The sequence below is a fragment of the Oncorhynchus nerka genome, linkage group LG2 (genome assembly GCF_034236695.1).
Source record: "Oncorhynchus nerka isolate Pitt River linkage group LG2, Oner_Uvic_2.0, whole genome shotgun sequence".
In the NCBI taxonomy this organism is placed as follows: Eukaryota; Metazoa; Chordata; class Actinopteri; order Salmoniformes; family Salmonidae; genus Oncorhynchus; species Oncorhynchus nerka.
The window spans coordinates 79,998,182-80,013,679 of NC_088397.1; the positions used below are offsets into that span (position 1 = coordinate 79,998,182).

Genomic DNA, 15,498 nt, shown 5'->3' on the forward strand with positions numbered 1-15,498 from the left:
ACGAGAAAAGCCTGGAATGCAAAGCCATGGAATGAGACCAAATCCACATCACATACCAACACTACTGCCCACCAGGACAGTCAATTAGACAGAGGAAATGTATTGGCCAATACAGAAGAAAAAACATATTAGCTTCAGATTTTCTAAATTTGGGCAAAACTATGTAAAAAGAAAAAAATTGCTGTTCGCCCTTTTCTGTGAATATCTTGTAGGTCTAATGTGCGAACTGTTTTGCAAACATATGTAATGTTTTCTTACAATAAAATAGCTGTAGTTATATTAATCATTGTGCAAATGGAACCTCTCCCATCTAGAAAGTCATTGAAAAGCACTAGTTTAAAAGGATTCATGCTATCATGAACTTTTACTGTAGCTTTAAGAGAACAAGCACAAGATTAGAAGTAAAAGGAGTGAAAACCCTAGCGACTAGTATTTTGAAGAAAACAGCATATAACCCAATCAAACGTTAAGTAGGCCTATAATTTTATATAAAAACAGTCAAGTAGCCTATGCTAGATATTTATTATAAAGATTGGCAATAAAGTTTCTTGCCTGGGGAGCTTGCCAATGTAACATTCACATTTAAGTCAAGAGTTTAGTCATGAACATAGTTGAATCATGAACATAACGTACACTGACAAACTCAGAGTGTGGAGCAACTGGATAGGTCTGTAGTCAAAACATTGTTACAATAAGGTGTATTGCTATTCCAAAAATAGTTTGGAATGAAACCAATGTATTGATGCAGATAAGTAGTAACAACGGAGTGAATTCGATTTTTTTTTGTATAAAAAGGTGATTTTTGGGTGAGAATTTCATAAAACGTGCTAACATAGCTAGCTACAAATGTATAAAAAATAATAATAATAAAATAAATAAATAAAATAAAATAAAAAATTGGTAGACAATGGTGGTGTGAATTTGTAAACTACACATTTTGTCATCTTAAACAGGTTTGACCTAATGGTAGCAGCTGGTGACAGTGGCTAGCTAAGTAAACTAACATCCACTGTTGACTATTTAAGGTAAAAGGAACATTAGCCAACTTATTTTATAATTTAAGTGGACTGTCAATTTAATGTATCTACTAAAACTTTTAGTATAGCTAGCCAGCAAGTTAATGTTAACTAGCAAGCTAGCTAGTCAGAATAATTGCTTTCTGGACTAGCTAGATTGGCTGTCTAAATTTGGACTATTGTCATAAATTCAGCTTATGATTGCAATCTCCTTTATTACAGTATTATAGGACGTTTGTCACCGATAGACCCCAACCAAAGATGTATTCTTAAGGAGCCCGTTACCATTACTCCTTAAAGCTGCAATATGCAACTTTTTGGGTGACCCGACCAAATTCACAAAGAAATGTGAGTTATAAAGCTGTCATTCTCAATGAAAGCAGGTGCGTTAGATCTGTTCTATGTGCGTTATTTCTATGCTTCCTGTTCTTAAATGTTGTTTTTGCATCTTTTGCTTTTGGTTTTGTACACCAGCTTCAAACAACTGAAAATACAATACTTTCTGTTATGGAAAATATATTTCACAGCAGTTTAGATTAGAGGTCGACCGATTAATCGGAATGGCCGATTAATTGGGGCCGATTTCAAGTTTTCATAACAATCGGAAATCGGTGTTTTTGGACACCGATTTGGACCCAATTTTTTTTTATACCTTTATTTAACTAGGCAAGTCAGTTAAGAACACATTCTTATTTTCAATGATGGCCTAGGAACGGTGGGTTAACTGCCTTGTTCAGGGGCAGAAACGACAGATTTTTACCTTGTCTGCTTGGGGATTCAATCTTGCAACCTTAAGGTTAACTAGTCCAATGCTCTAACCCCCTGATTACATTGCACTTCACGAAGAGCCAGCCTGTTACGCGAATGCAGTAAGCCAAGGTAAGTTGCTAGCTAGCATTAAACTTATCTTATAAAAATCATAATCACTAGTTAACTACACATGGTTGATGATATTACTAGTTTATCTAGCGTGTCCTGTGTTGCATATAATCAATAATCAGGGGGATGATTTAACAAAAGCGCATTTGCGAAAAAAAAAGCACAATCGTAGCAGGACTGTACCTAACCATAAACACCAATGCCTTTCTTAAAATTAATACACAGAAGTATATATTTTTTAAACCTGCATATTTACCTTAAGGAAATCCAGGTTAGCAGGCAATATTAACCAGGTGAAATTGTCAGGGTATATGCAACAGTTTGGGCAGCATGGCTCATTGCAAACTAATTTGCCAGAATTTTTCATAATTATGACATAACATTGAAGGTTATACAATGTAACAGGAATATTTAGACTTAGGGATGCCACCCATTAGATAAAATACGGAACGGTTCCGTATTTCACTGAAATAATAAACGTTTTGTTTTCGGAATGATAGTTTTGACCATATTAATGACCAAAGGCTCGTATTTCTGTTTGTTATTATGTTATAATTAAGTCTATGATTTGATAGAGCAATCTGACTGAGCAATGGTAGGCAGCAGCAGGCTCGTAAGCATTCATTCAAAGAGCACTTTTGTGAGTTTTTCCAGCAGCTCTTCGCAAGCACAGCACTGTTTATGACTTCAAGCCTATCAACTCCCGAGATTAGGCTGGTGTAACCGATGTGAAATGGCTAACTAGTTAGCAGGGTGCGCGCTAATAGCGTTTAGAGGTTGTTCCCCTTGCTCTGCATGGGTAACGCTGCTTCGAGGGTGGCTGTTGTCGATGTGTTCCTGGTTCGAGCCCAGGTAGGGGCAAGGAGAGGGACAGAAGCTATACTGTTACACTGGCAATACTAAAGTTCCTATAAGAACATCCAATAGTCTAACATCTAATAGTGTATATGAAATACAAATGGTAGAGGGAAATTGTCCTACAAATACTTTATTAATTACAATCTAAAAACTCTTACCTTGGAATATTGAAGTCTCATGTTAAAAGGAACCACCAACTTTCATATGTTCTCATGTTCTGAGCAAGGAAGTTAAACGTTTTTATTTGTGTATTATATTAAGTTAAAATAAGTGTTCATTCAGTATTGTTGTAATTGTCATTATTATATACATAAAATTTTAAAAAAAAAATAAACTTAAATCAGCCGATTATTCGGTATTGGCTTTTTTTGATCCTCCAATAATCTGTATCGGGTTGAAAAATCATAATCACTCGACCTCTAGTTTAGACAGTACAATTATTTTCCACACAATGGCAGCTTGTTCTGTCACAAACTGACATTAGGCAAACTATTATAATTTTAGCAACGTTTTCTGCATATTGCACCTTTAACGTCCAAGGACCTTATTATATATTGTTTTCAGAGGTAGTGCTAATTTACTATCTAGCATGCTCTGAACTCCTGTTTGTAATGGAAGGCAGGCAAAAAGATGTTGTCACTGAAAAGTACAGTATGTGTGTATTTTGAATTTGTTAAATTATTTTGATGTGATATGAAATTAAAGGGCTTTATGTTTTTAGAATCATATCGCAATTGATGATCGACTTCACGTTTAGATGGGAGTATTTTGCTGTTTTAGCGGTCTTCCGTAAACACGCGCTGTAACATGGGGATATGGCCGTGTGGGAGCACTAACCCTATAATGGCGTGTATTCATGTAACGTTATGTTTTTTGAAATTAGTTTCTAGTTGATATGAAAGTTAAGGTCCTTATCATGCTACCACAAGTGATGCGTGTTAGTGTTCAGACCAAGCATCGGTGCTCTTAACAAAACTCCCCCGTACAGAAGACGCCTTCGTCCAATGACTTAGCTACTGTAATGTGTAATGGAACAGGGTCATGATCAAGGGTTACGATAGTTACCTTAGCTAGCTAAAAAAATATATATATATTATTTCCTAACATCTCCAAAACGCCAAAATACTGACTGCAGTGCCAATCCGTGGCTTAAGAACATTAGGTAAATTAGGTAAAATTAAGTAAAGATGTCACGCGAAATTGCCATCAAAATAGTCATCGATTTCACCAAACAGTGCGATTAGTGTCACATTTCAGTACGGACTTGAGTAGAAAAAAAGTAGACTTGGCTGGGGAAAAGGTTACTTTTTTTGTTGTTGGGGAAATTACATTTGGTTAGCCAGCTAACGTTAGCTACATTGACAGATGTAGCTAGCTACAGTACATTGACTACACAAATCCATTTCTCTCAAACTTTGATTTGTAATCCACAAATTGCTAACTCACTTCATGGCATATGCATTATTGGTTTGACAGTAAGTTACGTTAACTAGCAAGGTAATTTGAATAACGTTTACTCAACCCGACTGTGCGTGGCAGTTAGTTCACCAGTTTTGATAGCATCGGTAGTTGTAGAAGGTAAGCTATAAGACATGTATTCAACTTTACCTTAGAGGTTTGGTACTTTTCTATCGCTCTGAAAGCTGTCTCTGTCAATTTTACGTGCAATACAGTGACGTGGTCTGTATTCCGTCGGCCACAATTCAGTCCATACCTCCCATCCACGGAGAGCGCCGCCATCTTTACCAACCCTCTACCATCGTCTGGGTTTTATGTCCAAGCATATAGATACTCTACCTCTAATTCAAGGGAGGGACTCCCCCAAGGGCTTGTTCTATTTTTGTTTGTTTGATTGGGCTTACTTTTTCTTTCCTCTCTAATAACCATATGTAATTTCAGCCCTCCTCAGACTTCACTCCCTCAGTGTATGAATGCTAGAGTTTGTCGTTGTAGAACTCATTCTTTTGAGAAGTGAAAGGAATTGATCGAATCAGCTGTGGTCTGTCCACTACTACGTCAGAGAAAAATACGGTATCATAATGTCCACTTGGAATTAGTGGAAATGTATGCTGCTGACTGACACCTACAAAGTTTTTATCTTTGACATTTATTTACTACTGACAGGTATTACTTTTAAATTCAAAGATTTTTTTCCATTGATTTTCACTGACATGATCCAGATTCTCTTACAATAATTTATAGTGAAAACAATATATATTCATTGTAGGGTTTCATAAAGATGAGACCCCCATAGTAAAGTATAATAATCCTTCTCAGCATGTTTCTCTGGCTGACAGTGGCATTGCCAAACAATACAAAAAGTTAAAATACTCTCAATAAAGGATTTGTAAAACAGAGTCAGTATAGTACAGTCTATATTAAAAGAAGCCAACTTTTTTAGATGGTACAGTCTCTGTTGGTTCTTTAGGTAGATCAGGTCTGTACATTTACTCCACTGAAGCTTATTGTCCAAAAGGACACTCATATATTTATATTCCTCTACAATTTCTATATTCTGACCTCTGATAGATATTGCAGAGGTAGGTGTTGTACGCTTCCTGAAGTCTATGCACATCTCTTTGGTCTTGTTGGTATTGAGGACCAAGTGTGATTCCTCACACCACTCTACAAAGTCAGGGCCATGATGTTCCTCATCATCATGCAACAGGCTGATCAAGGCAGTGTCATCAGCGAACTTAACGAGATGTCTGTCAGTATGGGAACTAGTACAACTATTAGTGTACAAGACGTACAGAAGTGGGGACAAAACACATCCCTGGGGAGAGCCTGTGTTGGTATTGCGTATATCCGACACATGGGGACCTATTTTGACTCGCTGTGAGCGTTGGCTCAGGAAGTCCCGAATGAGTCTCTGTGCCAGAATGTAAGGCTGGATTGTGTTGAAGGCAGAAGAAAAGTCAACAAACAGAACCCTGACATGGGATACTTGGAGTCAAACAGACAGGCCTGGATGAGATGTTTAAGGTCAGGGCCCTCTGTAAGGCTCACAAAATAATTTTAGACCCAAGTCACCCCCTGTACCTGGAATTTGAATTACTCCCCTCTGGGCGCAGGTATAGGGCACCCCTCAGCAGGAAAAATAGAACGAGACAATAATTTGTGCCAGGTGTCATATCCCTCCTAAATAGCTCGGGCAAATGTTCCCATTGACTCCGTAAGGCCAACAGGCCAGTCTTTTCTTCTTTTTTATTTAATGTTTTACTTCTTATTTCTTACTATTATTATTTTTATTGGTGCGTAACTGTTATGAAAGTTGTATTGTCAATTTGGTTTTGTATTTAAACGCCACTTTAAATGTGTTCATGACACTGCAACAAAATGTCCCCATGGGGACAATAAATTCAGTAAGTAAGTAAGTATATTAGAGGCATAATGGCCAAACCAGTAACCATGGAAGAGCAGTCTCAACCTTTTTTGGTTACATATTTTGCTTATAACAGAGTACCCCCGAAGTACCCCCTTGTGCATTTACCAGTAGGCCTATGTTGTTATGAAGCTCAATGGGGTGTGCTTAGTCCCATCCTGTACTGCTTGTTCACCCACGACTGCGTGGCCAGCAGGTATTGCCCTGGAGGCAGAACTGTGTCATTTCCCCTTAGATAGGCCAGCCGCAAAGTCAAATTTGGCTTTATTGTAAAAAATGATGACAACAAAATAGTTTTTTGGTCCTAAGGTTTAAGGTTAGGCATTAGGGTTAGCAGTGTGGTTAAGGTGTGGTTAAGGTCAGGTTTAGGTTTAAAATCAAAAATCAGATTTTATGACTTTGTGGCTGTGCCGGCTAGTGACCACTCTGCAGAGCTGCCTCCAGACGAAATACGCTAACCTGCTGGTGGCCATGCAAGACAGAAATTGTGCTTTCAAAACAACTGGGAACTCTGGGAATAAACAAGGTAAAATCATGATGTCAATGACATTCAGGTCGGAGCTCTAGAAAGATGCCAGAGTTTCCGACTTGGAATTCCGAGTTGGATGACAGTTCAAAATTATTTTCCAATTCGGAGCTTGTTTTTTTTTCCAGAGTTCCCAGTTGTCTTGAACGCGCTGAAGTTGTAAGTCAGACATTTCCCAGATCCAAGTTCCCAGTTAACGGTGATCAGGCCAACCATCATCGTGTCATCCGCAAACTTGATGATTGTATTGTTTCCGCGTACAAAACAACAGGGAACTCGGATCTCCGACTTCTGACTTCAGTGCATTCAAGACAACTGTTAACTCTGAAAAAAAAGATCCAAACTGGGATTTATTTTTTGAATGTTCATCAAACTCGGAATTCCAAGACGGAAACTCAGGCATCTTTCTAGAGATCAGAATTTCTGCCCCGAAGATCACTGATGTCATGATTTGACCTCAGATTTTTCTGAGTTCCCAGTTGTCTTGAAAGCAAAAACGGACCTGGCAGTGTAGAAGAGGCTAAATGGACACGCCTGGTGCCTAAGTTGATGGCATATGTCACGCAGCAAGAGTCGAGTAGAGACTGAACGGATTTGTTTCACTCAGTCGTTCTGATGAGCCATTCCCAGCTAGCTAGTTGGTGCTTGTGGCTTCAGCAAGAATTTGAAACTTGTCTGCCAAAGTTGGGACTTGGGAGAGTGTTCAGAATCATTCAATTATTATCGGTGTAATTGTAAATTTGTACATTTTCTGTGAAAATAACTTGCCTACAATAAATGTGCTTAGCTGTAACACTGGCTTGATTTTGGAGACACTATCTAGGTAATTCCCTCTCCTTACTGCAGGATCAGAGGAGCGTTGTTTTTTGGGGGACAGTCGAGTGTAAAAAGGCTACAGAGACAAGAACAGAACCACAGGAACTTCTGTTATGAGTGTGGGCACTAACTGCTGCACGAGACACTCTTCTGTTTCAGCTGTCAGGAATGGAAGAGGAAGAAGCCATTGAAGAAAATGAGGACGGTTGAGGTTGAATTGAATGAAAATGGGGATAAAAAAGGAGATAGGGGGGCGAAGACTGGTGGCAAGTACAAACAGAGTGAGCAGTACGCCAGGTCGAGTGCTAGAGGTGAAATGGAAGTTAGTTAGGGCAAGCTAAGTGAAGGGGAAGGTGTGGTAAATTGTATCAGCATATCGATTGCGCAACCAGGGCTGGTAAAACCTTGGATCATTGCTATTCTAACTTCCGCGACGCATATAAGGCCCTCCCCCGCCTTCCTTTCGGAAAAGCTGACCACGACTCCATTATGTTGCTCCCTGCCTACAGACAGAAACTAAAACAAGAAGCTCCCGCGCTCAGGTCTGTTCAACGCTGGTCCGACCAATCTGATTCCACGCTTCAAGACTGCTTCAATCACGTGGACTGGGATATGTTCCGCATTGCTTCCAACAACAACATTGACGAATATGCTGATTCGGTGAGCGAGTTCATTAGAAAGTGCATTGACAATGTCGTTCCCATAGCAACGATTAAAACATTCCCAAACCAGAAACCGTGGATTGATGGCAGAATTCACGTGAAACTGAAAGCGTGAACCACTGCTTTTAACCAGGGCAAGGTGACCGGAAACATGACCGAATACAAACAGTGTAGCTATTCCCTCCGCAAGGCAATCAAACAAGCTAAGCGTCAGTATAGAGACCAAGTAGAGTCACAATTCAACGGCTCAGACACAAGAGGTATGTGGCAGGGAATACAGTCAATCACGGATTACAAAAAGAAAACCAGCCCTGTCACGGACCAGGATGTCTTGCTCCCAGACAGACTAAATACATTTTTTGCCCGCTTTGAGGACAATACAGTGCCACTGACACGGCTTGCAACCAAAACCTGCGGACTCTCCTTCACTGCAGCCGACAGTAAAACATTTAAACGTGTTAATCCTAGCAAGGCTGCAGGTCCAGACGGCATCCCCAGCCGGGTCCTCAGAGCATGCGCAGACCAGCTGGCTGGTGTGTTTACGGACATATTCAATCAATCCTTATCCCAGTCTGCTGTTCCCACATGCGGGCCACCATTGTCCCTGTTCCCAAGAAAGCTAAGGTAACTGAGCTAAACGACTACCGTCCCGCCCCGTAGCACTCACTTCCGTCATCATGAAGTGCTTTGAGAGACTAGTCAAGGACCATATCACCTCCACCCTACCTGACACCCTAGACATACTCCAATTTGCTTACCGCCCAAATAGGTCCACAGACGACGCAATCTCAACCACACTGCACACTGCCCTAACCCATCTGGACAAGAGGAATACCTATGTGAGAATGCTGTTCATCGACTACAGCTCAGCATTTAACACCATAGTACCCTCCAAGCTCGTCATCAAGCTCGAGACCCTGGGTCTCGACCCCGCCCTGTGCAACTGGGTACTGGACTTCCTGACGGCCGACCCCAGGTGGTGAGGGTAGGTAACAACATCTCCACCCCGCTGATCCTCAACACTGGGGCGCCACAAGGGTGCGTTCTGAGCCCTCTCCTGTACTCCCTGTTCACCCACGACTGCAGGCCATGCACGCCTCCAACTCAATCATCAAGTTTGCGGATGACACTACAGTGGTAGGCTTGATTACCAACAGCGACAAGACGGCCTACAGGGAGGAGGTGAGGGCCCTCGGAGTGTGGTGTCAGGAAAATAACCTCACACTCAACGTCAACAAAACAAAGGAGATGATTGTGGATTTCAGGAAACAGCAGAGGGAGCACCCCCCTATCCACATCGATGGGACAGTAGTGGAGAGGGTAGTAAGTTTTAAGTTCCTCTGCGTACACATCCCGGACAAACTGAATTGGTCCACCCACACAGACAGCATCATGAAGAAGGCACAGCAGCCCCTCTTCAACCTCAGGAGGCTGAAGAAATTCAGCTTGTCACCAAAAGCACTCACAAACTACAGATGCACAATCGAGAGCATCCTGTCGGGCTGTATCACCGCCTGGTACGGCAACTGCTCCGCCCACAAACGTAAGGCACTCCAGAGGGTAGTGAGGTCTGCACAACGCATCACCGGGGGCAAACTACCTGCCCTCCAGGACACGTACACCACCCGATGTCACAGGAAGGCCATAAAGATCATCAAGGACAACAACCACCCGAGTCACTGCCTGTTCACCCCGCTATCATCCAGAAGGCGAGGTCAGTACAGGTGCATCAAAGCAGGGACCGAGAGACTGAAAAACAGCTTCTATCTCAAGGCCATCAGACTGTTAAACAGCCACCACTAACATTGAGTGGCTGCTGCCAACACACTGACTCAACACCAGCCACTTTAATAATGGGAATTGATGGAAAATTATGTAAAATATATCACTAGCCACTTTAAACAATGCTACTTAATATAATGTTTACATACCCTACATTACTCATCTCATATGTATATGTATATACTGTACTCTATATCATCTACTGCATCTTTATTTAATACATGTATCACTAGCCACTTTAAACTTTGCCACTTTGTTTACATACCCTACATTACTCATCTCATATTTATATACTGTACTCGATACCATCTACTGCATCTTGCCTATGCCGTTCTGTACCATCACTCATTCATATATCTTTATGTACATATTCTTTATCCCTTTACACTTGTGTGTATAAGGTAGTAGTTTTGGAATTGTTAGGTTAGATTACTCGTTGGTTATTACTGCATTGTCGGAACTAGAAGCACAAGCATTTCGCTACACTCAAATTAACATTGGCTAACCATGTGTATGTGACAAATAAATATGATTTGATTTTGATTTGATTTGTGCAGAAGAGCATGAGACAAAGGAATGTGTAGTATTGGGGAAAGAAGTGGTATGTGTTAATTGTAGGGGTGGACATGATACTGGAGATCAGAAGTGTCCGGTGCGAGAGAGGCAGGTTGAAATTACCAGGGTTAGAGTAGTGGAGAGGGTGTTGTATCCTGAGGCAGTGAAAAAAGTAGAGGAAGATGGATCAAGGGTTTGGAATCCTGAGAGTGTATCCGTGAGTAGTAGATCTGTGCCACCACACAGGGATAGATCAATGAGTGATATATGCTTCAGTAAGGTTGGATTTTTAGCGTTCATAGCTATGGTTATCAACTGTACAGCAGAGATGGAATGTAATTCACAGAAAATAGATGTTGTGGTGGCAGCGGAAAGAAGTATTTGAGGGTATGAGATTTGACTTCAGAAGAGTTACAGGTGTTGGTGTCCGTTGGCCTGGGGTAGGGACAGATAGGGTTAAATAGTGGAATAGGGTGATGGGTTTTAATTACGATTATTATTTATTTCCTTTTAAATTCTTCCATTTTGTGGGTCAAAGTATAATGGATTTATATCCCAGTCTAGTTGGTGGCGGTAATGGAACATAAATTGGATGCCAACCGCCATTAAACCTCACCAAAGAAGAAGTACTGCAGGAGGGAACTGTTCCCTGTATTATTGTGTTGCCGGCTTGCAGCGCAAACTCTCCCCATTGAGCAATGGACTGTATCACAGTGACATCCAGATGCTTACTACCAATATTACAAGTTATTTTTCATGTAGGGTGCTATCCTACTTGAAATATAAACAAGTTAGATGGAAGAAATTGGCCACTTTAGCTACCGCCTGCACCATGGGAAGCAACTGCTGCCCAGTGGGATGCAACTGATGTCGGGAAAGCACCTCGATACAACACCATTGCACTTGTCATTCACACCGGCTTGTTATGTTAGCTAATTGGCATGTCACGGTGACATCCAGATGGTTACCAATACTACAAGTTACTTCTCCCTCTCCCATCAAAATAAACACGTGTTAACTAGCGCCATGATGCTGTTGTTGCCAGCTAGCCAGCCCTGTATATAAACTAGCTAGCTGGGAAGGGATCATCAGGACAACTGAACCGAATCCATTCATCTCCAGACTTGGCTCTCAGCTACATGACATACATCATCAATTTGGACACCAAGGTGTCTGTATAGCCTCTCCATGGCAGTGTGGTGCCAGGACAGCAACCTCTCCCTCAACGTCAGTAAGACCAAGGAGCTGATCGGGAACTACAGGAAACGGGGGGCGTGCACGCCCCTATCCACCTCAACAGGGCTGTAGGGGAGCGGGTCGAGAGTGTCAAGTTCCTCGGTGTCCAAACCCTACACTGCAAAAAGTGAAATCTAAACAAGCCTAAATATCTTATATTGTTTTATAATTCTCCTAAAATGTCCTTTTTTCTTGTTTTTTCATACCAAGCTAAATGATCTAATATAATTTTTTGTGGTGTTATTTACATATTGCATCCTGATTGGCCATATGCTAATGAAGTGGGAGTTTAGAGGTTTATGAAGAAAGCATCTCTCTCTCATGTGGCTTGTAATGTGAAGCAATGTCAAGTTAGCAATACATTTGCCTTCATGAAGATACACCTTTAGTTGTTATTTTACTCACGTATAGACAAGTCTGATTACACGATATGGTTTCAGAAGGGGACTAGAACGAGTGTATTTAATAACAGAGTTTACCTTATCGGGTTAAAAAGTTTTGGGAAGAAAATTGAAGAGGCTAATCAGCATGGAAGACGTCACAGGAGAAGCGCAGCAGCCACTGGCAGCAGTGGGTAGAGGAAGAGGCCAGGCTCCTGTTCAAGGTGCAGCGGGAGGGGCACAGATACTCACGCAAACAGGCCCAAGTGCTACATTCAGTTTACAGCCACTAGAGCTGTTTGATTTTTCTAAACCGCAAGAATGGACCAAATGGATTAGGAGTTGCGAGCGCTTTTGTCAGGTGAGTAATCTTCACATCTACAGAGGAGAATCAGGAGAACAACCTCATATACTGTTTGGGCGATGAAGCAGGTGACGTTTTGAGGTCCAAACCTAAACAAACTCGAGCAACAACGGTATGGACAAGTAAGAGACAGATTTCATACATTCTTTATTGTGAAAAAGAATGTGATCTATGAGAGAGCCCGCTTTAACCACTTAAGCCTAGGGCTCTATACTGCCCCTGTTGGAGAAAGTGCGTGCCCATAGTAAACTGAAAATATTTTTTCCCAAAATTGCTAATATATGCATATAAAAATTATTATTGAAGAGAAAACACTCTAAAGTTTCTAAAATCGTTTAAATTATGTCTGTATGTAAAGCAGAACTCTCAGGGCAGCCTTTCTCCCAAACTCTCTCTTGTGAAGAGAAAAGTTGGGTCAACTTTGACGTCATCGCCCCCACCCTTCCCAGGCAGCTACCGATCCAGGAACAGTCTATCTGTTCAGCGCGATGCCTGCTTTCAAATGGCACGTTCATTGTGAGAATCCCACGAGCCCTACACGTTTGGCGGGCGAAATTGCTAGTGTCCCTCTGAAAAACATGCACTCTATTGCGCGCGGCCGATTAGGAGTATGTTCTTTTTCCATGATCCAGCATTTGAAGCCGGTTTGTCTGTTCGTGCTGTTCTTTGTTCTACATGCTAAAAACATCATAAAGCTCAATTTTGCACATCGTTTGACCAGTTTAGTCGACATATAATATGTAAATTGGAAGTTTTGATGCGCAAGAGTGCTGGACCAGAAGTCATTTTTGATGCATTTCAGCTGAAGCTGTTAGCATATGCTAATACAGGGACACACAACGTGAAACCAAACGATTTATTGGGTAAGTATGACTCCTTCTACGTCTTCTGATGGAAGAACATCAAAGGTAAGGGAATATTTATGTGGTTATTTTGGGTTTCTGTGTACTCCAAACGTAGAGGAGACATACTGCTAATATCTGAGCGCCGTCTCATTGTATAGCCCAGTGAACGATGTCTGTGACGTTAAAAATAAATGTAATACAGCGGTTGCATTAAGAAGAAGTGTATCTTTGTAAATATATGTAGAACATGTATATTTAGTCATGTTTATTGCTTGTTATCTGACGTTATCTGTCGGAGCTATCATCATTTCTCCGGACATTTGAGTAGCATTTTTTGAAATGTCGTCATTGTAAACAGAGATTTATGGATATAAATGGCATATTATTGAAAAAAAATTAAATGTACTGTGTAACATGTAATATTACTGTCATCTGATGAAGATTTTCAAAAGGTTAGTGAATTATTTATTTTTTAATCCTACTTTTAAATTTTATTTTTTCTGGGACAAAATGGCCGCCGCTTGCCTTTCGTTTCGGTGGTGATCTAATATAAATATGTGCTATGTTTTCGCCGTAAAACATTTTAGAAATCTGACTTGCTGGGTAGATTAACAAGATGTTTATCTTTCATTTGAGCTATTGGACTTGTTAATGTGTGGAGGTTAAATATTTCTAGGAATATTTTTTTGCATTGTGCCTTATGGTAATGAGCTTGAGCCGTAGTCACGATCCCGGATCCGGGATGGGGAGCTCTAAGAGGTTGGAGACAGAGGGGAAATTAAACTGGATTATTTTGCCACAGCCTTATATGCCCTAGCATTGCAACTATGGACTTGTGCATGATTAACTAATTAGAGACAGGCTAGTCGTTGGGTTTGCAGACGTGTCTGTCAGAATGGATGCAGTTAGATAAAGATCTCACACTAGAGAGAGCCATTGAGATGGCAAGGCAAACTGAAGTGAAAAAGCATCAAAGTTGCCTGCGAGGTGACACAGTAACACCAAAAGATGCATGCTCAGTGGATAGAGTTATGCAGAAAGGCAGCCAGTGTCAGTGCAAACAGAAATTTCAGCATGAGAGAGCTAGCCATGGAAATGCTAATGACAAAAAGCAGTCATCATCAAGAGCTGTAAACGAGGTTTCAGAAGAGGATGATAGCATTTTCCTAGGAACAATAACAGCAGGAGGTGACCCATGGATGATTGATATTTAAGTGATGGACAGAAATGTTACATTCAAAATAGACACAGGTGTCGATGTGACTTATCCCAGACAATGTGCTAAATCACATTTTTGCAGGAACCAGCAAGCCAGCTCTGCAAAAGCCCCCCAAAAACGCTGCTAGGAGCAGAAAGAGCACCGCTGGACGTGATCAGGTGTTCCAAGTGTGGTTCTCGAAGGCAGAAAAGGAGACACTGGAGGACGTGTATGATGTCAGAGATCTACACACAGCTTGACTGGGAAGGCCAGCTATCACAAAGACTGAGCTAGTTGCTCGACTCGACAGCATTGATTTACAGACACTGAAAGAAAGCATCCAAAGCTGTGCAGTGGACTTGGCACAGTATAACAACCATATACCATCAAGCTGAAACCACAGATTCCTCTGACATGTATTACTTGAGATTCCCCAAATCCTATTGTTAAACTTGCACTAGATGCACTAGAGTCCGCTGGCACGAATGAACGCTGGTAACCAACCTCAAACTACGGATGTGCTCCTGAGAAAACTGCTATCACCACACAAAAATAACAAACAACGCAAAACGTGCCCCCAGTGGGAACACGCCGCTATACCTAACAGGGGGAAAGACCATAGCTCTGGGCAAGGAGTTATGTCGCCTCAAAACTTCTCACTGTCATACATTGCAAAGACAACTCATCTCCATAATCTAATGACCCAACATAGAACAAAACAAAGTGTCTAGACATTACAGGAAAAGAGACTTTGGTCTACGCTCCACCGATGCACCAAATCAAAACTTGTAATAAATAAACAAGTCATTAAACCAATACCTTAAAAGGCAATTTCTCTAAACCAATTGAAGTGTGAATAAAGACACAACTAACTACAAAAAGTCAACATGTAACTCCCAATATACAATAGCACATACAAATGGCCAAATAACCATACAGGCTTCTGGGACAATACCAGAACTAAACAAACCACAAGACCCACCAAAGTGTCACCAA

General features: G+C 41.1%; 1 protein-coding gene across 1 annotated transcript in view; it reads right to left on the minus strand.

Annotated features, from left to right (window-relative positions):
- Window positions 1–4,707, minus strand: part of ell2 (elongation factor for RNA polymerase II 2) — a 41,322-nt gene extending 36,615 nt beyond the window's left edge. The window contains 1 exon segment of the mRNA XM_029683601.2: window positions 4,362–4,707. Coding sequence (XP_029539461.2) covers window positions 4,362–4,493 — 132 coding nt within the window. The 5' untranslated portion in view covers window positions 4,494–4,707.
- Window positions 4,708–15,498: the final 10,791 nt, after the last annotated feature.